General features: G+C 45.1%; 1 protein-coding gene across 1 annotated transcript; it reads right to left on the bottom strand.

Annotated features, from left to right (window-relative positions):
* Positions 1–278: 278 nt before the first annotated feature.
* On the bottom strand, positions 279–12,495 carry vcp (valosin containing protein). The gene is made up of 17 exons (XM_056291132.1): positions 12,348–12,495; positions 11,124–11,235; positions 10,784–10,956; positions 10,558–10,700; positions 10,291–10,421; positions 10,075–10,206; positions 8,234–8,336; positions 7,949–8,082; positions 7,703–7,838; positions 6,691–6,803; positions 6,271–6,435; positions 6,031–6,153; positions 5,689–5,901; positions 5,161–5,469; positions 1,598–1,753; positions 1,294–1,448; positions 279–828 (listed from the first exon to the last, which is right to left on the bottom strand). Exons 1-17 carry the CDS (start codon positions 12,362–12,364, stop codon positions 723–725), a joined length of 2,421 nt encoding a protein of 806 aa, XP_056147107.1. The 5' UTR covers positions 12,365–12,495; the 3' UTR covers positions 279–722.
* Positions 12,496–27,908: the final 15,413 nt, after the last annotated feature.

Genomic DNA, 27,908 nt, shown 5'->3' with positions numbered 1-27,908 from the left:
GAGAAAGAAAAGGCCTTCAGATTTCAGCAAGGACGGAACATGCACTGAAAAGGGGTGGAGAGAGATTTGAAAACCACAGCTGACAGACACGGAAAAGTATTTACTATGCTCCTCCGTCATCAGAGTCTTAGGTGACAAATTTGGAATAAAGAAAAAAAAAAGCTGTAACTGTAGTGGAACTGTTTTCCCCTTTAAGCATTGGAATGGGACATATTCCCCCACCCCCCACCCCAAAAATTACACTTATGACAAAAGTAATGAATACAGCAACTATGTCAAAAAAAAAAAATCCATTTTGTGAGATTTTATTTTTCCAACAACCTTGACAAACTTGTCATACATTATATGCTACTGTTCATTTAAAAAAAGAGGAAGTCATTAGCAACGTTTTTTTTTCTTATAGTCTAGCATATAATCCCATCACTAAAGCCATTCATGTAGCGATGTGATATACTGAGAATGAGGCCACTCAACACCCTCCCTCTTCCCCATCTGAATTTACCAAATGCCTTCAGTTGCCAAACTCCTCTCATCCCCTGACCCATACCTAAGCCGGAGCAAACCAAGCAGCTACATGCTTTCTTCACCCGAGGGAAAATCATAGAAAAAAAAAAGGAAAAAAAGGAACACATTAAAGAAGCACAAAGTCCTAAAAATGTGGAATCTGGTGAGAATTTGTACAGGTGTGATCCCAGTACTGGCCACTGTGTGGCAGTATATGCTTATGCATAAAGGTCATCGTCGTTATCTTCATTGTAAACTGGAGCGCTTCCAGTACCACCTGTGCCCTGGCTTGGACCACTACCCCCTGAAGCACTTGAGGGAAACCTGACATGAGAGAAAGAGTGGTACTGGTTCTTAGCCATTCTTAAAAAGATAATTTATGTAAAGCACAATAAATCCAGCATTCATTAAAAAAAGGCATACTGAGAAGCATTCTGCTGCTTGTGGCTTGCAAACAACTTGGAAAGCTGGCCCATCCTTCCTGACTCAACAAAAATGTGAAGCCCACCACTTCATGTCACTCTTCTCTCCTTCTAACGCTCAACGCTGCCGTTTCAAAGAATCACGCTGTTACGAGCAGTGGTATTTGGTTGCAGGTGTTGACTGACAGATCCACCGACAACAGATTGCTCCCAAATATTCAGAATACAAGAAATAAAAGCAGGCAGGATCTCTTGTCATAGGTCATAAGTATATGACCAAGTAGATACATTTCTGGATTAGTTTGCCACTTCAGGGGAGAGAATCCTGCTCAGTATGCCTTTAAGAAATACTAACAGCGAAATGTACCTGAAGCAGCCAAAGCCACGGCTCTGCTGCAGCGTCTGGGCAAACATCTCATATTTGCGAATGTCATTGTCACTGACGGAACGACGAGCGAATCGCATGGCCTCCTCGAAGTGATCCTTCCTGATCTCAGGCACAGGGTCATCCTCTTCCACCTCCTGTGAAAAGGGGTAAGGAGAGGGATACAAGTCTTAAATATCAAGAGATCAAACTGTAGGGTAAGAGCACATCTGTCGACATGTTTAAAAAATAATAACAAAAGGGTGACAATGATGGCAACAGGGCCGTTGAGTGTGTGAGAACAGACCATAGCTGATGGATTGGTCTGCCTCTCCTTCTCTCTGCGGATCTCATTCTCAATACTCTCTCTGATGGCCAGTTTGCATGCCCGTTGGCAGATCTCTGTAAGATCAGCTCCAGAGAAGCCATTGGTCATCTTAGCCAAGAAGTCTAGGTCCACATCCTATTAAGATAGGGGAGGCAAAGGAGAAAAGGGGGAAAAAATGGAGGATTTAAGTTTAGAAAATAAGATTATTTTTAAGTTCAAGGCCATGGCAACTCGATGGACACCAAATAAAAGGTAAAGCATTATTATCCCCACCTGGCAGGGATTATGCATTTGGTTGGTCATGCGTGACTGTGTGTGCATGCGGTTAATCTCACAAACTACTGGCTCTATCAGCCTAAAAATCTTTTGTGTACAGTTATGCCTATATGATGAAGAACCTCTCGTGGTTGCAGTAATTAAAAACCTTAAAAAACATTTAGATTAGATTGTTTTAGATTAGATTGTAGATTTGTTCTCACCATCGCCGCCCCTTCTCTTCATTCACTCTCTAGCTCACTCGACCAACACTGCTCTCTTTCTCTGCCTGATCTAAGTCAACAGTGCACATGTGTGGGTGACTCACATCTACGGTTGATTCGGATCAGGCAGCGAAATGATCAAAAGTTAAGAATTTTGATAAACCAAAAAATATGAAAGTTATAAAACAGGAGTCGCCATCTGTCAATCAATTGCGGTCGACAAGTCAATCTTGGAAGCATTCCAAGTCAATCGCGAGAACTTTTCAAAATCAGAGGAAAAAAACCCACAAATGTGCAATTTTTTTTATTTATTCATTATTTATTTTAATTTCAAAGGCACCCTGTGTGAACTCTATGTGTAGTGATGGTGGTCGAGGGGCAGGAAAGGGGTATATCTGGCCAATCAAAATGCAGTTTCTAGGTTAACGGCTAACAAATTACACCCCTGACTCCTGCCTTACCTAGCTCAGGCACTTCTTGTTACACTCACGAGCTTTCAAGCTAACGATACACGATGGCGGAGGCACAATGGAAAAAGCTAAAAACTTATAATTTTCACATAGAATGGGAACACAAGTTTCTGTTCCCATAGTAAAGGACAAACCAATTTGCCCGATTTGTCACCAGGCTGTAGCGCTCACGAGAAAGAGTAACGTGGAGGGGAACCACAACACCATCCACCCCAAGTTCAAAGACACCTACCTGCTAAAGAGCATGCTTCGTTCAAAGAAAAGTTGACGAGCTCAAGTCTATATTGAAAGCACAGCAGTCGCTTTTCACCAAACCAACAGCTAAATGACAGTGAGTTGAAAGCAAGATCCAGAGACAGTGACTTTTGGGGTCTTGTAAACACTGAAAAGTTTCCCCTCCCTTCATCTTGCGCACTTAAGGTGAAGGCCTACTTTGGATCAACATATCTCTGTGAGATGGCCTTTTCACAGATGAAAATAATCAAGTCAAACAACAGGTCTTGTCTAACTAACAGACATCTCACAGACTGTCGGACTTGCTGTATCAAACTATGAGCCAGACTACAGAGCACTTGCTGATAGTGTGCAATCACAGCCATCACATTGAATGTGTGTGTGTGTGTGTGTGTGTGGGAGGGGGGGGGGTTCCATCCACAGCCATCAGAGTGCGTGAGTATTGCCAGTTTGAAATATGATCTGTTGTAGGCTATTGTTTACAAAAGTATATCAACTGTGTTGTATGTTGTTTAAAAGGTAAAGTGAAACAGTACTGCACACGATTGTCTTAGGCTTGTAATTGACTGTTGAGGTTATTACGAATGGTGAATGAGTGATAGGCCTGTGGGAATATTGAACATTTTTAATATGACTGCTGTCATAACATTTTGATTATGATAGTTGCACTTACTTCTGATTATACCATTTTTATGATTAAATTAATACTTTGCCTGTTGTCATAATTAAATGATAATTGGCTTGTGATCTTGGTGAGAGACATTTGATAGGGGCTTTGAAACAAAAACAACTGGCTTATGACTGACAGGTAACAAAATAAAGTGTCAAAGTAGAACTATATTATGGTCTTGTTTGTTGTTTTTTTTGCCAGTGGTAGATCTTGGTTTACATTTGGACTTGGGATGTGATCTTGGGCTTGAAAAGGTTGGTGACCACTGTTATAAAAAGAACAACTTCCTCTAGGCTGCAGTCAAAACAGGAAGTGTTGCACATTCTTGTCACTGCCTAATCTGAGTCAACCGTAGATGTGTTGTGCATGTGCGACCGTAAACAATATACCCAATTATATTATAAAAACAAAGACAGGATTAGACCTAAATGGTCACATAGCAAACCTTTACTTTTTGGAAAGTGCAAGTTCATATTGGTCGCATTTGTATGAGGGTCCACCTAGGAGTCTGCGCATCCAGACTGACAGGCAAAACGTTATTAGGCAGGATTTTTTAGCTTCAGCACTGCATATTAGAAACTTTTCTTCACATTTCCCGTTCAATAAACTTGGGCTCTGCGCAAGTCTTATAATGGCAGGAAAGACACTGGTTTTTCTGTCTGTGTGTGCGTGTATCTATCTGCTGCTAATCTTGCATACGACTGGGCCAGTTAGCCTAATACTTTTTGTGCAGTTATGACTGTATGATCAAGGACCTCTCATGGTTGCAGTGATTAAAAACCTTTGAAAATTGGTTTTATACCACAATTGACTGCCAAGTCCTCAGCTGGATTTTGAACTAAGTCCGAGCACAGGAGACGGGGAGATACTAGGCAGGTGTGCCTCTGTATTCTTTCTTCTCCCAGTAGGTGAAAAAAGGGGTGTTTTGTCACCAAGTCCACACACCAGAGAAGGGAAGATATTCCAGGTGGGGATTTGCACTCTGCTGAGTGCACTCTTCTAATTAGATTATGGTTTTGCTTAGCCTGCATTTTTATGCGGTCACGTTTAACAATTCTAGGGATTAACCCGAAGAGGTTTCATTTTCATGTCCTTATTAAAAAGAGAATTTCCAAAAAGGATAAACTAACTACCTAGGATATGAGAATACTACCGCCTGCTTACTCTTGATTGCATCATAACAGGGAGGAAAAAAAAAAAAAGAAAAAAAGTCAAAGATGTCTGCAACTTTTCACCAGTTAAATTTACCACGCTGGCATTCAACACCAGTTAGAATATACGGCCGACTTCATAATTGACACAAATTGGAAAATGAAAATTAACTTTGACCAGAGAGGTTGAATCACCAGAATATAGGTCTGCACGATTAGACTGATTTCAGACTTGGATAACAGCAAGAAGAATCAACACTACTTTTAAGACCATTAAAGCTAAATTTCAGGGCAACTTCACAAATAGTTCAATCATACATTTTTACGAACATGTTTCTATGGTTTCCATCTTGGCAGCACTGCTTTTGTCCCCTTTCTCAATTCTTTACAACATTTATTCAGTTTCTTCCTTGGCATCATGTTACCTGCTGCCCCTATGAGCAAACTTCCCATAGGAATCATTCAAGGCTCATTTTAATCAAAAGGAACTGTACAGACACATCATGTCCCCTGAACACAAAAACAGCAATGTTCTAACCTTGCTGATCGGGCTCTTGCGAAGATTGGCCTTGAGGATGTTGATCCTGCTCTTTTCATCAGGCAAGGGGATGTAGATGAGCTGGTCCAGACGCCCAGGTCTCAAGATGGCGGGGTCGATGATGTCTGGTCTGTTGGTGGCGCCAATAATGAAAACGTTCTTCTTGCTGGACATGCCGTCCATCTCAGTCAGGATCTGGTTGATGACACGGTCAGCTGCTCCACCACCATCTCCCACATTGCCACCCCGGGCCTTGGCTATGGAATCCAGCTCATCAAAGAACAGGACACATGGGGCTGCCTGACGAGCCTGTACACAAAACACATTAAAATATTACTGGCTTTTAGGTGCAGCGTTTTGTGTGTGTGTATGTATATATATATATAAAAACAAAGGACTTCAAATGTGAATAATATTGATCCTTTTTCAACATTACTGCATTGGATGTATAGTTCACATAATATACTAACCACTATGCTCATGTATCCCAATATGGGTTGTACTGCAGCACCTTCTGCATTATCTCACCTTGTCAAAGATCTCTCTGACATTGGCCTCCGACTCTCCAAACCACATTGTGAGCAGCTCTGGTCCCTTGATGGAAATAAAGTTGGCCTGGCACTCATTGGCAATAGCCTTGGCCAGCAGTGTCTTACCACATCCAGGAGGGCCATAGAAGAGCACACCTTTGGATGGGGTCATGCCAAACTTCAAGAACTTGTCTGGGTGCTCCACAGGATACTTAAATATTGGGAGGGAAATTAGGTACACCAAGGTTGACATTTCACTTGTGAGGTTCATTACATCAATTTCATTATATATATATGTGTTTTTGTTTAAGCTATAAAAAATACACACACACACACACACCTGCACAAGCTCCTGCAGCTCCCTCTTGACATCATCCAGACCTCCAATGTCATCCCAGGTGATGTTGGGAACCTCCACGACTGTCTCTCTCAGTGCTGATGGGTTACTCTGACTCAGGGCCCACTGGAACACAAAAGTATGTATATTAGGTAGTGCTTACAATAAACAAGCCAAGTCATACAATCTAACACAAAAAATAACTTACAATCATTACACTACACAAGGTGTTATTGTTCTCACCTTGAAGTCATCCATGGTGACAGCCAGAGAGTTCATGACTTCAGCATCAATGGTCTCATCCTCTAGGTCAATCAGGTCCATCTTCTTTCTAATGGCCTGCAGGGCGGCCTCAGAGCACAGAGCAGCCAGATCTGCACCAACATGCCCATGAGTCTCATTGGCCACCTAAGTACACACAGACAAGAGTCACTTTGGTGCCCACAAGCTTACCATTCACTTCCAGACAAACTACGCAGTGTGTTTGGACTTAAGGAACCTAAAAGGAAAGGACTAAAATGTATCCAAAGTTTTCTTGCTTAACAACAGCAGTTACTTTCAATAAAAGCATTATCCAGTATTCCCTTTGGGATTAGTAACGTATCTTATATCCATGTGTTCTGAGGCACAAACTGAAAGCAGACAAGATTTGCATATACAGACTTGTTCCAGGTCAACGTCGTCAGCCAGTTTCATGTTCTTTGTGTGTATCTGAAGGATCTCCAATCTGCCTGTAGCATCAGGGATACCAATGTCCACTTCCCTATCGAAACGCCCTGGAAGATAGGAGAGAAAGAAAAGGAAACAAATTCAAGTTCAACGTCTTATTAAAAACAAAAGTTTTTTAAATGTCATGCAATAATCAAATGAGACAAAACAGAGGAAAATTACTGCGAGCGTGTGCATCCAATACAAGACATGCTTGAAAACACCACTGTCTGCTTATTCTTCAGTGCAATGTCACTGAAATAGGTCCAGTGTATTAACAACTTTATCAATTTAAAATCAGACATTTTTATTACCAGTTAGACAACTTTACAACTGAAACAAATGGGAAAAGGAAGACTTGTTTAGACCAGATAGGTTGAAAGACCTGAATGTATCAAGAAAATACAATATTTTGATGATCATTAGAACTGCATTTAAGGGCGATATCACATATAGCCCTCTTTAAAAAGTCCTGACAGAAGTTCACAATGTTGTTAAGATTGTGTAAGACAGTATATTTTCCATTGCCAATAGTAATCAGTTAATGTTGCTTTTAGCTTACCAACTAGGTAAAGAGGGAGATGAGTTTTGCACAAATGGTATAGGATCTACAGTTATCAGATTGACAAATTGCCTCTTTTGAAATTGTTTTCAAACCACATATGGTCTGCACCACATCCTGATTTAAAAAGACCAAGAACCCCGATTTGTGCCAAACACTTTGGACTAGTCTAGTGTGCACCAAGTTCCACATGGAGCATTCATACCCTTCAAACAGATCAGAACTTAAAAAGTTCATAAAGTCCAGACCAAACAATTATGCCTTTCCCAGGACCTGCAGAACCCTGTGCACACACAATATCTATAAAACAATTATAAAACAATTATTGGCCAGTGACGCCGGTGCACCTTCTGCACTTCTAGATCCCTTTTCCAAGCATTAGCAAATGTTTGAATAAACATTTACCAAATCTCCTCAGAGCCGGGTCAATGCTGTTGGGTCTGTTTGTGGCAGCCATGACAATGACATGAGCTCTCTGCTTCAACCCATCCATCAGAGTCAAGAGCTGAGACACAATGCGCCTCTCCACCTCTCCATGAGTCTACACAGACAACCACACAACAAATGAGTTAAAAAAACTACAGAACATTAAGCAAGGTATAATGCCCTACTTTCCATGCATTCATTTAGTGTCCTTTGCTCCTTTCTCACCTTCTCTCTCTTGGGAGCAATAGCATCAAGTTCATCAATGAAGATGATGGCAGGGGCGTTCTTCTCAGCTTCCTCAAAGGCCTTCCTGAGGTTACTCTCACTCTCTCCTGCTAGTTTACTCATGATTTCAGGACCTGGAACAGAGGATCAAATATTTTGCCATATGAGAGGCTTTTGATACATGGAGATTTATCATTTTAAAAATCAAGCCAATAAAAGGGGAAAAAGGCAAACAATCTAATGCAAACTTGGGAACAAAGCCAACATTACTATGATGATTCCCACCATTTATGAGGAAGAAGAAGGCTCCAGTTTCATTGGCCACAGCTCTAGCAATCAAAGTCTTTCCTGTTCCAGGGGGTCCATACAGCAGGATACCACGTGGAGGCTGGAGAGTGGGAAGAGGTTTAAACAGTTTTGTCACTATTGACATGATCATGTAGGCGCTGGTCCTAACAGCAAATATTTATATTTATTCATTTAGCAGACGCTTTTGTCCAAAGTGACTTACATGAGAGGTTAGAAACAATCAAAGAATACATTGACCATTGGAGCAACCTCGAACTTAAGTGCCTGAGCACCATTTCTAAATTTAACTAGATACAAGTGCAAGATGACTGTGAGGAATCAGAAATTAAATACAAGTTGTGATAGTTTTTTTTTTGTTAGTTGACCTGTTATTCCAATATGATATATACTCATGTTAGTACAATATGTCAAAACAAAAACTTAAGAACTAATTGTGTCAGCATCAACAAGAATAGTAGTGAGGATTTTATATATATATATATATATATATACACTACCGTTCAAAAGTTTGGGATCACCCAAACAATTTTGTGTTTTCCATGAAAAGTCACACTTATTCACCACCATATGTTGTGAAATGAATAGAAAATAGAGTCAAGACATTGACAAGGTTAGAAATAATGATTTTTATTTGAAATAAGATTTTTTTTACATCAAACTTTGCTTTCGTCAAAGAATCCTCCATTTGCAGCAATTACAGCATTGCAGACCTTTGGCATTCTAGCTGTTAATTTGTTGAGGTAATCTGGAGAAATTGCACCCCACGCTTCCAGAAGCAGCTCCCACAAGTTGGATTGGTTGGATGGGCACTTCTTTGAGCAGATTGAGTTTCTGGAGCATCACATTTGTGGGGTCAACTAAACGCTCAAAATGGCCAGAAAAAGAGAACTTTCATCTGAAACTCGACAGTCTATTCTTGTTCTTAGAAATGAAGGCTATTCCATGCGAGAAATTGCTAAGAAATTGAAGATTTCCTACACCGGTGTGTACTACTCCCTTCAGAGGACAGCACAAACAGGCTCTAACCAGAGTAGAAAAAGAAGTGGGAGGCCGCGTTGCACAACTGAGCAAGAAGATAAGTACATTAGAGTCTCTAGTTTGAGAAACAGACGCCTCACAGGTCCCCAACTGGCATCTTCATTAAATAGTACCTGTTAGAGCCTGTTTGTGCTGTCCTCTGAAGGGAGTAGTACACACCGGTGTAGGAAATCTTCAATTTCTTAGCAATTTCTCGCATGGAATAGCCTTCATTTCTAAGAACAAGAATAGACTGTCGAGTTTCAGATGAAAGTTCTCTTGTTCTGGCCATTTTGAGCGTTTAATTGACCCCACAAATGTGATGCTCCAGAAACTCAATCTGCTCAAAGAAGTGCCCATCCAACCAATCCAACTTGTGGGAGCTGCTTCTGGAAGCGTGGGGTGCAATTTCTCCAGATTACCTCAACAAATTAACAGCTAGAATGCCAAAGGTCTGCAATGCTGTAATTGCTGCAAATGGAGGATTCTTTGACGAAAGCAAAGTTTGATGTAAAAAAAATCTTATTTCAAATAAAAATCATTATTTCTAACCTTGTCAATGTCTTGACTCTATTTTCTATTCATTTCACAACATATGGTGGTGAATAAGTGTGACTTTTCATGGAAAACACGAAATTGTTTGGGTGATCCCAAACTTTTGAACGGTAGTGTATATATATATATGCAACTGCAAGAGAACATACAAATATAAAAAACTGCAAGAGAAAAAGCATTATGTTCCATGAAAGTAAAAGTTTAGTTTTTTTTAGTTCACCCCTGCAAATCAAACCATTTCCTACCTTGACTCCAATAGCCTTGAATAGTGCAGGGTGTCTGAGAGGCAGCTCCACCATCTCTTTGATTTGAGCTAGCTGCTTCCTCACTCCTCCAATGTCATCATAGCCAACCTCATTCAGGGACTCTTCCTCATCCTATACAAGCAGAGAGCATAAGATACATTTTGATGTCTTATGACAATTGTAAACCAGTTCACATGCTGCATGTCCATCACCCACCTCTCTTCTGATGGGCTCTCCCTCACAGTGGATGACCGTATCAGGAGCAACGATACAGTATGGGGAGGGATCGGTCTCTACCACCTTGAACTCCACAGCACGCATGCCTCCCCTGACCAGAAAGATATCACCTTGGCAAGGGGAGAGGGAGCAAACTATTAGATCTGCATACAAAAACTACATGTAGCCTTTCTTCTTCATTAGATACAGGTCTGATTATCTGGTCCCATTAAAATCTTTGGTACAGCGCTAGAAATTGATGCTTACCCTTGCGGATGGGCCTGTAAGCCTCTAGGAAGTATGGCTTGAGGTAGACCTCAAAAAGGTTTCCAGTAATTCCCTCTACTGTGTCATCTATTGGGAGAACATGAATCCTCTTTCCATACTTCACATCAGGACATGGCTGAATGCTAAGGGAGAAAGTTCCACTTAATATTGCTTATCTGCTTGAAAGATTGTGAGCTTGAAGTTAGAGGAGTGTGTAATGCCCCACCTGATGACATCCCCCAGTCGGACCCTCAAGTTGTTGCGCACAACCCTGTTCATGCGGACCTTTTCATCAGAACAGGTGTCATCAGACAACACAATGCACACCGTCTCTCGCCTCTTCTTTCCTTTCATCAGTACTGTGTCACCACGAAAGAGCTGCAGCTCATCCATCTTGGTCTAAAAATACATTTAACATGCAACCTGAAGTTATCAACAGTATACTAATTATGCACCTGATAAGAGCTTCAAATGAAAACAAAAACCCTGTACCGCAGGAAACCGATGCATCACCGTAAACAACTCAATTTAAATCTCAATTGATATTTTAACCTTTTGATGGCTACCTGAGAGAGTGAGACCACACTATTATCTTCATTAATAGATTCATCAACAATCAGTCTGTTGGGCCTGTTCTTCTGTTTCAGAATTGCAGTAGAAAGATCATCATTTTTCGACCTGTGAAAAGAATACAGATGCAAATCCGAGTGAAATAGTTAGGAGCCAAAAAATACATTATGGTGCACAAAAAGCATCTCACAGACTAAAACCACGAAAACAAGTTTTAAGTGCTTATTATTTCAACAGATGACCTGAATACTACTTTCATTTTCATTGATAATGTTGAACGGGAAGTTTTAAATAATCCAGGGTTTCTAGAATACTAAGAGTTTGGACGGATAGTTTCCCTCTCGTGTTTTTAGCAGGCTAACACTAGCCTCTGAGCTAACTGACTGGCGTGTGAGCAAGCCCAGATGACACAGCAAAAGGGTTTTAAAAAAAACTGTTAAGCTTCCCCGTGAAAGAGCCCACACGTAATATGAACTATTTGTTGTCAGCTGTATTGCCACACAATCTTGAATACACAGTGTACAGCCCGGTATTGTTTACCAATAAGGAAATAGAGCATTAATAATTGTTTATCTACTGGAATGAATTTACGAGCAAATAGGTTAGCATGCTATGCTGATACCTGGCCAGTCTGACAGCTTGCGGACTGCGAGCTAGCTAGGCTGAGAACCATCTGCGTGTTAACATGCGATAATCGACCTGCTGTTAAATCTATGGCAGTGATAAACTTGTTAATTTCTGTTCCGATGATGATGGCAGTTGAAGGGATGGGCCGATGACTCGGTAGGCCAACTTGATCTATGCCGGTGTGACGGTGGACGGTCTTGGCCTCGATCTAGCCACTAGGCTATCTTTAGCACAATAGCATGGCAGCGTTTTGTCAACCCGCTACCTCTCACGCACCTAACCTGACCAGCTAAATCTGACTAGTGTTTGATGACAGCAGAGCGCAGTTAACAACAAACCGTGAGATTCGCCGTCATTAAAACGATAACGTTAGCCGTTCTGACAGAACGATAAAGTGCGGAGATGCTGATGAAATTGACCTCATTAGCTTGCTAGCAGACTAGCTAACATTATCAGCCACCGGGCCAGAAAAGCTAACTTCAGTTAGCCACCGCATCTTTAGTTGACGTTAGCCGAGGTAAGGACATTTAAAGACAGTCGTTTGTTTAGCGAAAAACACATTTTCATAACATTAACACTCGATTCCAACTTACTCTCCTCCCGAGGCCATGGTCGTCCACTGGGATTAGTATTTATAAATAAAGAAAATCTAGCTAAATGTTCAAGTGGCTTCGTCGATCCTTCTTTCACAATGCTCCGAATTGGCTTGAACGAGCTGTTTCCCTGTATTTCTTCAGTTACACGGTGGCCTGTGAGTCCTGAAATCTGATTGGTTTGAAGGGGTTCATGAAGTCCCTTCACGGTGGAAGACACGCCCCTTTGCTTTAAGTAGCCAATGAATCATAATGAAAAATCAGAATTAGATTTATTGGCCATGTAAATTTGCACGCACATGGAATTTGACTCCGGTTTCGTGGCTCTCATTGTACTTAACATAGGAAAACAACACAACAATCTCAAGATACATAGTACACAAGGACTGACTATATACAGGTGAAACAGGTGAAATAAGAGGCAATAAAGTTCAAAGGTGCAGGGAATATTTCAGAGATGCTGAGATCAGAGATGTTTGTGTGTGTGTGTGTGTGTGTGTGTGTGTGTGTGTGTGTGTGTGTGTGTGTGTGTGTGTGTGTGTGTGTGTGTGTGAACACGTTAAGCGTACGCACACGGGTCAAAACCTTTTCCAACTGAACAAGGGGAGCCAAGTCTGTCACACACACACAGCTGATGTCTGTGAATGTCCTCATTCATCCAAGTCATGGTTATCCAAAGGAGTTGAATCAAGTGCCACTGGACTTGGTATATATCTGTGAAGATGTTTCGCCTCTCATCCAAGAGGCTTCCTCAGTTCGTGCCTTTCTGACTAGACCAAGCTAGTGCACACAGCTGATGCTTTTGCGCATTTATGCGTACCAACACAGATCCTTATCAAAGAACCAGGAACCCAACACTGCCTGCTGCCTCTTCATCACAACAATGCCCGAACACAACACAGAGTGATAGCAAGGGCTATCAGCAGGGACAGGCCCAGACCGGTTACATTGGTGCTGTGACCCCCTCATGGATCAGCACCAGCCTGGTCACAGGAGGTTGCTGGATGTCAACACAAGGTTCACCTTTAGAAGTTTACATTGAAGTGACATTGTCACAGTTAAAAGGAATTCTGTTTTCTAGTTGTTTTTTGCTTGAGAACTTTTTTTCTCTCTTTTCATTCCTTATTGTGAAAGAAGGACATTTTCCGTTATATTTATTGTGACACTAAACTAAGTGTTTAACCAGAAAAAAGAAGAAGACGTCCAATGTTGGAAAGAGAGACAATGTTCCTACTACTGTTGATTCTGGTCTTAGTTTTAAGGAAAGGAAGATTTTTGAGGGAGCTGTGTAATACTCCAATTAGAGGTTCAGGTAATGTAGGCTCACCGACCTTTAGCTCTACCCGTCTCTCTAGTCATCTATCATCCACCCATAGATCCACTGATACACTTTCAGCCATTCCAGACATGAGTGACCCAGGTTTACGTCATCTCATCACACACATCGCCCAGCAAGTGGGATAGACTATATTAGCTCAGCTAAAACCAATGAGTCAGGCAGATGAGGACAAGGGCGCCCAAGTTCAGGTGCAGGGCAGCCACTCATTGACTCCACACTTAACCTGACTGATGTAGTTAGTCATGCAGTCTGATATGAGAGAGCCTCCTGTTTTTAGAGGAGATGGGTCAGACAAGCATTCCGTACATGAGTGGGAAGAGCTTATGGACACATACTTGAGAAAGAGGGGTCTACAACTGGCAGAGCAGTGTCAGGAGATTTTATCCAAATTAATAGGTCAAGCTAGAGACATAGTAAAGATAATTCATAGCAGCCCATCACTGGAACCCAATGAGAACCAAGAAGTAATCACAGAGATACTGAAACAATATTTCAGTGAAGTGACATGTTCAAGTATGCCTCTTGCTGACTTCTATAGAACAGTACCTGTAGCAGGAGAAAACCATCAAGTATTGGAACCGCTTTAACAAGGCTGTTCATGCAGCTAAGGAGGGCTTGAGCAGACAAGGATGACATGTTGATGCGCCCTGTCAAGGTAACCATGATGTTTGTCAATTATTGTCCAGATCCCTCCTTTGCAGAAAAGTCGAACTCAAAACTTTTTGACGCGAACTCAAACGCTCCTCACGTATTGCTAATTTAATAACTTACATCGTCAAATTATTTTAACCGAACACTCACGCTTTTCTTGTCTTTTCTTTTTTAAAGAATTTGGTGTAAAATTTTGCCAACACTTTGTGTTGTGGGACTACTTTATTCGCATTAATACAGTGGCCTATAAATGCTATGTTGCCGCTAGAGGGCAGGCAGTGTAGTGACAGCGCATGTGATTGTAGTGTACCCATGTACCAGTCGTTCTCTATTAAACCAGTAAACTTATATCTTGCCTCCTCGTGATACTGCATCCTACTATACATGGTGTCAGAAGTCTACGTACCCATAGCCATAGAAGACAATCGGACGAAATGGCGAAATTCTCACCGCCAGAAAACTGATTTCACTCACCCAGAACAATGGCCGGAGTGGCGCCAACGCTTCCAACGTTACAGGACTGCAACGGAGCTCAATAAGAAAGACGGAGAAGTACAAGTCAGTACGTTGCTATATTCGTTGGGCAAAGAGGCTGAACAAGTCTACAAGACGTTCACGTTCGGAGCGAATGAAAAGGAAGATGATTATGAAACGGTGTTATAGAAACTAGAAAATTATTTTGTGCCCAAAGTCAATGTTATTCACGAACGCGCCAAGTTTCACCAGCGGATGCAAAGGCAGGGTGAGTCTGCAGAAGAGTATATTAGGAGTTTGCATGAGCTGGCATCCACATGTTCATTCGCGGCTGTAAAGGAGGAGAATATCCGAGACAGACTGGTCGTAGGGATATTAGACAGAGAGCTGTCAGAGAAATTACAGTTGATGCCGGATTTGACTCTAAACAAAGCAGTCGAGCTAGTGAGGCAGTCAGAGCAAGTGAAAAGTCATGTTAGCGAGCAAGGAGCTGCCGCTAACTGTAGCACACAGCTAGACGAAGTGGCTAGCAGCAGATACACACCCCGTGGTGGTGAGAGAGGGAGAACAGCAGGCTACGACAGGACTGGACAAAGAAGAGCCACAAATGCACAAGGAACAAGAGGTAACACAAATGGATACAAGTGTAACAGATGTGGCAGACCTCATGGAAAAGCAGACTTTTGTCCTGCCAGAAATGTAGAATGTGGAAACTGTAGAAAGATAGGCCATTATGCTGCAGTATGTCTCATCCGTGTGGTCAATGAAGTAACTACACCGCAAGAGGAAGTAGAAGTGAGACATTTTCTAGGAGAGATAAACCAAACAACTTACTCTGACAAAGCATGGACTGTGAAGCTGCCAATAAAAGGGACTAATGTAAACTTTAAAATAGACACGGGAGCTGACGCGACTGTCATATCTGAAAGCACCTTTCAAAGCCTAAAACACAAACCCCAACTGCAGAATGCTACGACCCACCTGGTGAGCCCAGGAGGCAAACTGATGTGTGTAGGGCAGTTCACAGTCACAACCAGAGTAAAAGGCCGCCAGTTTATGTTTACAGTATATGTGATAACAGGGTCAAATGTTAACAATCTGCTAGGCAGGAACGTAGCAGTCGCCATGGGCTTAGTGAAAAGAGTAGAGGAGCTCAGTAGTGCTTGCCCACCCCAGATAGGTCTCTTAAAGATAGAGCCAATCAAGATAAGCCTGAAAGAAGATGCTGAGCCGTATAGTGTCAATACATCTCGGCGTGTCTCGGTACACATGCTTCCTAAAGTGAAAAAGGAGCTGGACAGGATGGTTAAAAGTGGCGTGATAGAGGAGATCCAAGAGCCAACACCTTGGTGTGCAGCCATGGTTCCTGTCCCAAAGAAGAATGGAGAGGTGAGAATCTGTGTTGACCTCAAGCAACTTAACAAGGCGGTCAAAAGAGAGAAGTACGTCCTACCTACCATGGACGACATTCTTCCAGAGCTAGCCAATGCACAGGTGTTCTCACTCTTAGATGCAGCCAGTGGCTTCTGGCAACTGCCACTAGATGAAGAAAGCGCCAAGCTCACTACTTTCATCACACCGTTTGGAATGTACTTTTTCCATCAGATCCCATTCGTTATTACTAGTGCTCCAGAAAAATTCCAACAAGAAATGTCAAAGGTCCTGCAGCACCAGGAAGGCGTCGTCGTCTTCATGGATGACATCCTGGTATATGCAAACACGCCAGAGGAACACGAGCAAAGACTTCAGAACACGCTCCAGACGCTCGAAGAGGCAGGATTACAGCTCAACAACGAGAAATGCCTCCTGCGCCAGACACAGCTCCGCTACCTAGGACACATCATAGACAAGGATGGGTTCCGCCCAGACACAGCGAAGGTCGAGGCCATCACACAGCTGGGGCCACCAAGGAACACCACAGAACTCAGACGGGTGCTAGGGATGGTCCACTACCTGGGCAGGTACCTTCCACATCTATCGGAAGTGACAAAACCACTCAACGACCTACTGAGAGGAGACACGGCATGGGTCTGGAGTGCAGTACAAGACGAGGCCTTCAGAAAGGTGAAGCTGCTCATCTCAGAAGCACCAGTGTTAGCCTTCTATGATACCACCAAGCCCACAATAGTCAGTGCTGATGCTAGTAGCCACGGCCTAGGGGGGGTTTACTACAGGACCACGATGGACAGTTAAAGCCAGTGGCATATTGCTCACGAACCCTCATGGACACAGAGTTGCGCTATGCACAAATAGAAAAAGAATGTTTGGCAGCTATGTGGGCATGTGAAAAGTTCTCTAGGTTCCTCTATGGTTTAGATAGCTTTACCCTTCACACAGACCATAAACCACTCGTACCACTGTTCAACAACAAAGACCTTGATTCAGTGCCGTTACGCTGTCAGAGGCTACTTATGAGGATGATGCGGTTCAATCCAACGGCAGAGTATCTTCCAGGCAAGCTGCTGGTTGTTGATGACACTCAGGGGTTAAAGTGGGGTTTGGTAAGTGGGGGATCTCTTTGGCTAACCATTAGCCAAAGTTAGCCAACGTTAGCTAACGTTAGCTAGCTAGCTATCGCGATTAGTTGTTTGAATGGTAGCTAGCTAGCTAGGTAACCACTGGTCCAGTAGTCCCGACGTTAGCATTGTTAGCTAATAATAGCTACCGGTAGCTAACGTTTGCTAGCTAGTTAGTTATTTGAATGAAAATATTGCATGGCCAGAGCTAAGGTTGGACAAACATAACTAGCTAGCTACCGGTAACGTTACCGGACGCTACCGATAGTTAGCTTGCCTAGCAGCATTCAAACAACTAGCCAGCAACGTCAGCAACTAGCTAGCAACGTTACCGGGTGGAAGATAGCTAGTTAGCTAGCTAGCTAACGTTACGTTTGCTAACGTTAGTTGCTTGAATGAAAACCACAGCAGAGCTAGACAAAACTATTGGAAATACACTGAAGATACTCACTCTTTATGCCCCCCAATCAAAGATAATAGTGCAGGTAGCAGGTTGACGCTCTCTCGAGTCTTGTCTGCCTGTGGTACGGTGAACTGACCCTGACCCGTGAGTGTGAAGCCAGTCTCTTTTGATGTCAAGTCTGGTGAAGCCAGACAGCAGGCAGGTGCGGGTCACGTGAGGACGCCATATCATTCAAACTTTTAGAAAAAGTAAAGTAGTATAAAAATAGAAGAACGACTTTATTTGCGATTTATTTTGTAATGCTTGTGAATTGGCTGCATCATGTTTTTCGTTTTAAATTTTACTGTGACAAAAATGTTGAAATTACTCCTGTCTACAGAGTGCCGGATCTCAGCTCCGGTTGACTTGGGGGAGGAGGGGAAGTGCCGGTGTCGGGATCCGGGTAGGTCCGGCCCACTTTAATCACTGATGACACTCTCTCCAGACATCCAAGACCGGCAGTCACCCAAGAGATCGCAGAGCTCATCAGTGACATCGGGGCACTTGAGGAGGCAGTCCACACTACGTGGCCCATATCACCCACAAAGCTAGACATGGTCAAAGAGCAGACCGAGCAAGATGAGGAACTACAGATGGTGAAGCAGTACGTGTGTGCTGGGTGGCCCAGACACGCAGCAGACATCCACCAGGTAAAGCCATACTACACAGCACCTCTCTTACTCCCAAGACCTGTTGTTACATGGAGGAAGAATAGTCGTACCGCAAGCTATGCGCAGAGAAATACTGCAGCGCATTCATGATGGCCACCAGGGCATCGTTAAATGCAGGGAGCGTGCCCGACAAAGTGTCTGGTGGCCTGGGATAGGGAAAGATATTGAGAACATGGTCAGTAGTTGCAGACACTGTCAAGAGTCAAGGCCAAGTCAAAGGAGAGAACCTCTCATGACAACTCCATTACCAAACCGCCCCTGGGAGAGGGTAGCTGCAGACATCTGTGAGGTAGACAAGAAACATTACTTGGTAGTTGTAGATTACTTTTCCAGATATACAGAAATAGCCTACCTACAGAACCTGTCAGGAGAGACTACCAGAGCACGCTTAAAGAACATGTTTTCACGCTGGGGATGCCCTGATGTTCTTGTAACAGATAACGGCCCACAGTTCACTGGACAAGCCTTTGACCAGTTTGCTACTGACTTTGATTTCCAGCACATCACCTGCCGCGCTTCCACCTGAAGAAGGACAACCTGAAAGCGATGTACCACACCCACCTGCTGCCAACGACAACGTGCCAGACCTACCTGCTTCCCACGAGGATCTGCCTGCTGCAGCAGAGGTACCACAAGCCCAAGAGAAAATGACATCTCGTGGCCGAGTTGTTAGACCCCCAGAAAGATTTAAAGACTTTGTTCCAGAATAGTACACAGTATGCATTGAGTGGCAGAATAATCCACTGCAACTGTGCTGGTGACTGGCAGTCTACCCAGATCATCTTAGAGTAGGACTAATTCTTGTTTAATGACTTGTTGATGTTCAGTTTGGAAATGCAATCATTTTGAAATGTTTCCTAAGTTAACTTTAACAAAAGGTTTCCTTATAATATGTTCATATAGAAAGCACTGTCTCAAAGACTCAACGGAAAGGAGATGTGTTGTGGGACTACTTCATTGTTCGCATTAATACAGTGGCCTATAAATGCTACGTTGCCGCTAGAGGGCATTCAGTGTAGTGACAGCGCATCTGATTGTAGTGTACCCATGTACCAGTCGTTCTCTATTAAACCAGTAAACTTATATCTTGCCTCCTCGTGATACTGCAACCTACTATACACATTTAAGATCGCACGATGAGTGGTAAGCCCGGTACGAGAGCAAAAAACCCGAGCAAACACGCGGCCTCGGCTAACCATAACCACACCACACAGCCAGCCACAGGCAAAGCTACAGAAGCTAATGCTAGCCTGAAAGCTACCGGAGGTAGTGCTAGCCCTGAAGCCACAGCGGCGAACCCTCAGCAACTTACCCGTGACGATTTGAAGGGAATGCTCGACTCTATGAGGGACGAAATCCTTTCTGAGCTCCGAAGCAGTCGCCACATTGCAATCCACAGTCTCCTACTCTGACCAAAAGGGCTGATGACGCTTGGACAGAACTGGGTTTGATGGAGTCAGGAGGGAGGAAGCTTTTTGAAAACCTCTCCACTGTAATGATTGGTGTGTGTTCGATTTTTCATAGTAACGCAGATGCCGAGGTATATGCGGAGCTAATCCAGTTTCTAGATGATAAAAGTTTGTCGCTGGTAATGCGGGAAGCGCTAAAAATTCTGAGAGACTATTATGCAGGTAAAGGGAAGCCGCGTATAATTAGCCTGTATACAGAACTGACTTCACTTCAAAAGTCGAGCAGTGAGAGTGTGACTGAATACGTTATACGCGCAGAGACAGCCATCACCGCATTGAGAAACGCTGGTGAGACATTGAGTGTTGGGCTGTTAGTAGCAATGATTTTGAAGGGATTACCAGAATCATTTAAACCGTTCGCTATTCATGTCACGAAAAGTGGTGTGACGATGCCGTTTGTCAAATTAAAAACGAAACTACGGAGCTACGAGGACACTGAAAAAATGCGCATCCGACGACAACGTCATGAAGGCGCGAGTGCAGCCGAGTGCGAGACCCGCTCTGGCGAGTGCTGGTGATCGGGGAGCTGATAGTACGGAAACTGGCGAACCCTGTTTGACATGGCGAGGTGTATGCTAATAGAGAGCGAGTTGCCAAAAGTGTTATGGACCACGCAGACAGCAGCTGTAGTGAGGAACAGATGCTTTTGCAATCGCACAAAACAGATGCCTTACTTAATGTTGACAGGAAAACTGCCTAACATTTCTAGGATGCAAAAGTTTGGGTCAGTGTGTTATGCCTATAAGCATGACAAGCGAAAACTAGACTCGAGGTGTGAGAAAGGAATCTTTGCCAGGTACGACAAGAATAGCCCAGCCTACATGGTCTATTATCGTGACAATAGGAAAGTGCAGAAGCACAGACTGGTTAAGTTTGTGACAAAAACAATTGTAGAGCAGCAGACACAGACTGACATGATGCCTGATGACGATGATTTCGAGGTGCAGAATAAGGCTAGCAAGACCAGGCAAAATACTGATGTGAGTCCAGGATGTACTCAGAGCCAGGTTCCAGTAACTAGGCCTGAGGTGAACAGCCAAACACAGACGGGCGAGCCCAGCCATGAGCCTACATGATACCCTTCTAGAGTGAGGAAGAAACCAGGTTATTTAAGTGAATATGTATCTGATGAGGAGAGTGATGATCAGGTACTGACGAACATAGATTACTGTTACAGACTGATGTGTAATGTACCCCTAACACTCAGGAAAGTGGTAACCTCAACTAACTCAAAGGAATGGATTAATGCAATGGATGACAAAATGCAATCGCTCAGAGAAAATGACATGACACATTTACCCTGACCAACTTACCTGAGGGTAAGAATGCAGTGGGGGGTAGATGGGTATATGCGATTAAGAACAATGTTGATGGATCTGACAAATACAAGGCACGGTATGTAGCTAAGGGATACAGTCAAAAGATGGGTGTAGACTATGAGGAGACATTTTCCCCTACTTGACCAGTATCAGAGTGTTGATGCAAAAAGCAGCACAGGAAAACCTGATTTTACATCAGATGGATGTCAAAACTGCCTACCTACATGCACCAATAGATTGCGAGATTTTCATGGAACAACCAGAGGGTTACGAGGTGAACTCTAGTACAAATGAAAAGTTGGTGTATAAGCTAGAAAAGTCAATATGTATGGGTTAAAACAGTCAGGCAGGAACTGGAACAAAATGTTGCATGAGTACCTGTGCCAGTAATGGGAGATGATATCAGTGAATCACACAACGCAGATGGTAACGGCCATTTAGTTGAAACAGGAAGAACAACAGAGACTGCCCCGCAGGCAGACCGGAAGGGAGGCTTGGTAACTATAGCAACCACAACCAATACTGACGTCACCCCTTTTTTTTCCAAAAGAAAGACCCCCCCCTTACACACAGCACAACAATAACACCACAGAACACCAGGCAACATCACAGCTCAGGCTATATAACTAGGTCTGTAAGGTAAGACAAAACGTTATCACCAGTACACACAAACAACTGGCCTAAAGTTCAAAGTCGTCTAAATGCCGCGGCAAGCGCTGGCGACGCTCCGAGCGTCGAAGTGCAGCATCAGGTGCAAAAGCAGGCACACACTCGCCAGGGGAGCTCCCCCCAGGCTCGACCTCGACAGGAGGCACAGTCTCATCCCCCAGCCTCATATCGTTATCACAAAGCAGGCAAGGTGCAGGTGGGGGCTCGGCAATGGCCGGCGGTATGTCAGGGCAGTGCGGGACAGGGTAGTCCAAGTCCTCATCAGACACGAAATCGTCTGCAAGGGGTCCAGAGGCCGTAGAGGGACCTTCCACTTTGTAGCAGTCACCCAGCCTGACCCTGTAGGAGGTGCGACGGAGTTGAGACCCCGTGAGCTTCTGGATATTGCACAATGAACCATCCACGCTCGTGACGAGGTACCTGTCACGGGCCTTTGACTTATTCCGGTCACCATACAGGTACACCAGTTCACCAGATCGAATAGCGGGAGGCACGGCCACACGACCAGAGGGCACCTTTGACTTCATGCTGTACGGATGGTTGGTGACACGCTCCGAGTGTTGTTTCAGGATGAGGTCCTGGTCGACCACAGGCAACTGCCTATGGGAGAACTGGTCACGCTGAAGCAGCATTTCACGGGCAGATAATCCACGCGACCTAACACGACTGTTCAGTTTGGCCGTAGCGACAGAGAGTAACAGGGGAGTAACAGCCCTACAGTTAGGCTCAAGACGAAGAATCTCCCCCTGAATCTCTTGAACAGCCTTCTCCGCCACTGGGTTCTTATTGACATTGTTGGCATTGCCCACCTCAACAACTAGTCTGTGCATAGCGAAGGCCCCATCCCCTGCCAATGCAGCAAAACCAGGGGCAGGGTCAGTCCTGATCACAGCAAAGGGGCCGTCGAGAGGGCACAGACCCACACATAAGCGGGTTAAAGCGTCCCTGAGAGTGTCTCTGCACTCGTCGTCGATGAGACAAGATAGCGTGAAAGACGTGACACACTCCTGGACAATCAGAATGAATTGGTGGTCCCACCTGAACACATCAGCCGCGAAAGAAGACCTGACGACTTCCGGAGGGTCACTCGTAGACTGGTCAGATACGAACGCAGGGGCTTTCTTCAGAGCTGCACACTGGTGGCAGCCGCTGGAGACACGTTGCACAGCAGAGTCCATATCCAACGCGTAGAAGTAGCGTTGTACAACTGTCTTCAACTGGGTGCCGGTGGGGTGATCGAGCTTGATATGGAGAGAGGTCAGTAGGCCATCGAGGACAGACCGAGGCACAACAATACAGTCCGTCGAGGCTGCGAGGGGGGTGTGCCGGCGAACAACTAGGAGGCTGTCCTTAGCCACTGTGGTGACGTTCAGGTAACGTTTCACATCACGAATGTTAGTCAGCTTCTTGGATGGACGCGTACCCTGACGGAGGTGAGCGCGGGTCCGTCTGAGGTCAGAGCACTCTGCCTGTATGGCAAGCCAGGCCGACCTGTTGGTGAAGGGCAACTTCACAGTCCCACACACAACATCTTCCGCTGTGACTTGGCGCACGACGGAGTCGGCGGTAGAGCAGACAAAGGCACATATCTGGCAAGTGGGGTTGTCACACTCTGGTGCGTTGCGGCTAGCGAAATCAGATGGCAGGATAGCTGCTCCCGCCACACGCCGGATGAGCACTTGGAACCGGCTAGCGGTAGACAGGAAGGAAGTGACACGGGGGCTTGCTGAGAATTCTCCCCTGCACAGCTTCTCAAAAGCCTGTACACATGGCTTGCTGTCTGTCAAAACATAAGCTTTCTGGGATGACTGGGTTATGTAGGGGCCAAAGTGTTTCACCGCTGCAGCTATGGACAAGGCCTCAACCTCACAAGGCCGCCAGGAGGTCTGGTTTTTGCGCAACTTCGCACTGAAGTAGCCTGCGACTTTCACAGTGTCCTTGCAGGTGACATACAGCGTAGCTCCTAGGCCCGGCTCTCTGACGGTGCCGTCAGTTACAATCCACAGCTGGTCCGCAGGCCATGGAAGCGTGATGGCACGTGTAGAAGATAGTGCCTTCTGAGCAGAGGCGAAGGCACACAGCAGCTCGTCTGACCACAGGATCGCCTCCTTCAACTCCCGCCCAGAGACTGCGTCGTCCAACGGGGCCAGCACGGCAGCACAGTTCTTCAGTACACGAGCCAGCACCTTGTATGCGCCAATGAATGAATGCAATCCCGTCACAGTCTTTGGAGGGAGGCACGCAGCCAGGGCAGAGACGCAGTGAGGGCTGGCCTGGATTGTACCCTGACGCCACACCCAGACCAGGATGGAGGTCTGTACAGGAGCTACAGTGGTCTTAGTGGCGGACAGGTTCAGACCACACTTCTGTAGGGCAGAGAGAACCCGCCTCCAGACAGCTAGCAAGTCCTCGAGAGTGTCTGCACCACAATACAGGTCGTCTGCCACCTTGGCCACATGGCCTTGTTCAAGAAGGTCCCCGAAGACTCTGCACGTCAACTCCTCGAGCGCCGTCTCAGACCCCGGCATGCCCATAGCACTCCGCACATACACACGGACACCCTTGAAGGGTGTGACGACCCCACAGTACTTCCACGAGTCCCTGGACAGAGGAATCTGATAAAAGGCTTTGGTAAGGTCTGTGGCAATAATATATTTCCATTGAGCTATAAGACGCAGGGTGGAGTCAACATCAGGCATCAGGGAGGGTTGGGGTTTACTGTACCGGCCAACATCCGCGAATGCAGTGACAAGGCGAAAGCCACCTCCAGGCTTCTTGATAAGGAACGAAGGATTGACATATTCCACTGTGATGTCGACATCCTCGGGCTTTCTGAAGACGCCCATGCTCTCCAACACGTCGAACTGAGCCTGGAGTTCTTGCAGCTGACCCCTGGAGTACTGTGGGACCCTCCCCTTACGTTGTGGAGGTAGGACAGGTCCCATGTTCACCCTGGCCTGGAACGGACCCACAGCGCCGTTATATCCTTCAAAGTGGGGATCAAACACTACATCAAACTCTCTATGCAGGGTGCGGAACTCATCTCTGATGTCAGCAGGCATGATGTTATCCAGATCCGGAGCGACAAGGTCAGAGGACAAGGCTGACATGGTCGTCAGGGCCGGTTTGGGGGAATCAGCTGGCACGGTGGCGTCACTGAGTGACGGGACATATGTGGCGCGGACACGGCATAGGTAGTGGCTTTTCTGGACCAGCCGCAGCTCGTCAGTGAGATTTGGGACACGGATCTTCCCGGACACACCCCGTAGCAAAGTTGGGGCAGGCCACTGCTGTGAGTCAGACTGGTCACATGAGACATCGACGTGTAGTTCAACAGCCAGCTCACTGTCCACATTGCACAGCTCAGGAGGCAGCTCGAGCTTGATGTACTCCCCTGGCCACACAGTAGATTTATCCGGAGCGCGGAACACATGCGCGCGCCGTACGGCATGCCTGTCCATCGGTGTTTGGAGGGTGCCGTAGCGGTATATATCCTCGCCCAAGCAGATTTGGTGTTTGGCTGGTCTGATGGAGACGTCGTTCTTTTCCATAAAGGGAATTCCAGCCAGGATGTCAGAGTCGAGATTCTTAACGACGAGGCCCTCAAAATAGAGGTCATGGCCATCTCTCTGGAAGTGTGTCCGTGTCTCTCCCAATACTTTCAAAAGGGACGAGCCATCTGCTTGGAATGCGGACTGGGTACTTCCTTTGACGGTGACGCCCAGTCTGGTCACGTATGAGGCCCTCAGCATGTTGCCTGTTGCCCCACTATCAACGGTGAGACGCACAGGGCAGTGTCCATGGAATGCATCGAGGTACGGGGACTGTTTGATAAGTACACGTTGCACACCACTAGATGGCGCTGGCTCCCCACTAACGCACTCCTCTACCTCGTCATCAGTCTCGACCTGCTCTCCCAAAACCTGGCGCAACTTTGCCATGTACTTTTTATCTTGGGGGGGCAGAAAGGAACATTTGCTGAGGAAGTGATTATCAGGCCTGCCGGCACATTTACAAAGGGAACATGACCTCCTTGTCCGGACAGGGATGGGTTGCTTTGACTTGGGGAGTTCAGACACAGCCGCGCGCATAGCCCTAGCATCCTCTGAGGCCTGCAGTTCCTCTAGTAACGAATCAAGGGCTTGTGATATTTCTGGTTTAATGGATGCCAATGTGCAAGACCGCAACTCAGTGCCGTACCGTTGTTTGACGAGCTTCGGTAGATCACCATGTATGAGGCGGAGCCATGTGAGCACAACAAAGTTCTCCAGTGAGGGCGTTAACTCCTCGTCCTCGGTCACAGTCTGTCCCATGTGACTGATGCCAGAATCTTTACACAGTAGATTGCCTTCCGTGAAGGCCATCAAGCGTTGATATAAATCCCCTGGTCTCTCATCAGGCTCCCGTTTAATGGCAGCAAAGTCAATGAAATGAGCCCCGGTGCACTGAAAGCCATAATGTAGACGAATAGCTCTCCATATGCTGTCAATAGATGTGGAGTTCCTGACTATGCCGTGACGAGAGATTACAGGACAATAATTGGCTATCTGTCCCAACATTAGCTCTAACATGGCTACCTTCTGTTCTTTATTGCGACGTCGGGGCGCGGGAATATCTTCACCGTCATCTGTGAATCCACGGACAGGGGACGTTTTAGACTTCTTCTCCCACTCCACGCCATCGAGCAGGAAGGGGGCAAACCCGGCGTCGAGCGACAGTATATAAAGCAGGTTCTGACGCCAGTTCTCAAAAGAGTTCACCGTCTCGATCTTTGTTAAACACCACTGCTTCGGTGCTCTGTGTGTCGCCATGCTGCCCACTTAGCTAGCACAACTGTGTCTGAGCTAGCCCAGCTGCGTCTGGTGGTAGACGTAACTACCCTGTGATTAGTTCGGTAAATATCAGTCTTCGGGACGTAAGTCTGGTATGCGCTGCCACCACGCCAGTAATGGGAGATGATATCAGTGAATCACACAACGCAGATGGTAACGTGCGGCAGCGGCCATTTAGTTGAAACAGGAAGAACAACAGAGACTACCCCGCAGGCAGACCGGAAGGGAGGCTTGGTAACTATAGCAACCACAACCAATACTGGCGCTGAACGAAAATGAGTTTTTGCAAAATCCAGCTGATCATTGTGTTTACACAAGGGAAACATAAAATGAGTAAGTGATCGTTATAATATGGGTTGATGACTTGATTATTGCTGCCAGTGATTAAAATGCACCGAAGGTTGTAAAGGAGATGCTCACAGCAAAATTCAAGATGAAAGACTTGGGTAAATTGAAACATTTTCTTGGTATCGATTTTGACCAGTGTGATCAGTGTGCCAGTGTGAAAATGCCACAGAAAAGGTATGTGGAGAAAATACTAGAAGGTATTGATGGACGTCAGTACGCACTACCTAAGGTCTATGAGGATAACCAAGGTGCAATAGCGTTGGCAAAGAATCCTGTAAGCAGAGATGTAAGCACGTTGACATAAAGTATCACTTTGTAAGGTCACTGTGAATTATGGAAAAATAAGTCTGGAGTATTGCCCAACAGACCAGATGGTAGCAGATGTGATGACGAAACCCGCAACAAAATTTGTTGATTAAGTGTGCAAAGTTTATTTGGAGAGTAACCATGTAAGTGAAAGGTTACATGATGCGATGTTTTGAGTTACGAATATGACAACATGAGAGCAAGTGGGGGTGTTGATATATTTGAAATAAGTGTGCTCTCAATTGTAGAAGTAAATCTATATTTTTGTATTAACACATAGGCAAACTTAATAAGTACATGCGGGTACTGTATGATGGACAATGATAACAGCCAATGAAATGCGCTGAGATTGACACGTGGTCTGTGCGTATGCGTCTGTCAAAGTTTCTACGTTGATTCCGGTAAGAGCAGAACTGACGCCCCACTGTGTATTTATTCCTCCGTAAAGGTAGCATTTATTTCGGTCTAGCACTGAGTATGCACGCCAGAATCACTGAAGAATTCAACTCTGACAACACCATCCCT

Source organism: Lampris incognitus, chromosome 1 (genome assembly GCF_029633865.1).
Source record: "Lampris incognitus isolate fLamInc1 chromosome 1, fLamInc1.hap2, whole genome shotgun sequence".
NCBI lineage: Eukaryota > Metazoa > Chordata > Actinopteri > Lampriformes > Lampridae > Lampris > Lampris incognitus.
This window is presented reverse-complemented; position numbering and strand designations above follow the sequence as displayed.

Bases quoted from the DNA above. Each gene is read 5' to 3' on its own strand.
- vcp (XM_056291132.1), bottom strand. The intron at 10,207-10,290 runs GTGGGTGATGGA...CTGCTTGTATAG, and splicing joins GAGAGCCCATCAGAAGAGAG to GATGAGGAAGAGTCCCTGAA. The intron at 1,449-1,597 runs GTCTGTTCTCAC...CCCTTTTCACAG, and splicing joins AGACCAATCCATCAGCTATG to GAGGTGGAAGAGGATGACCC.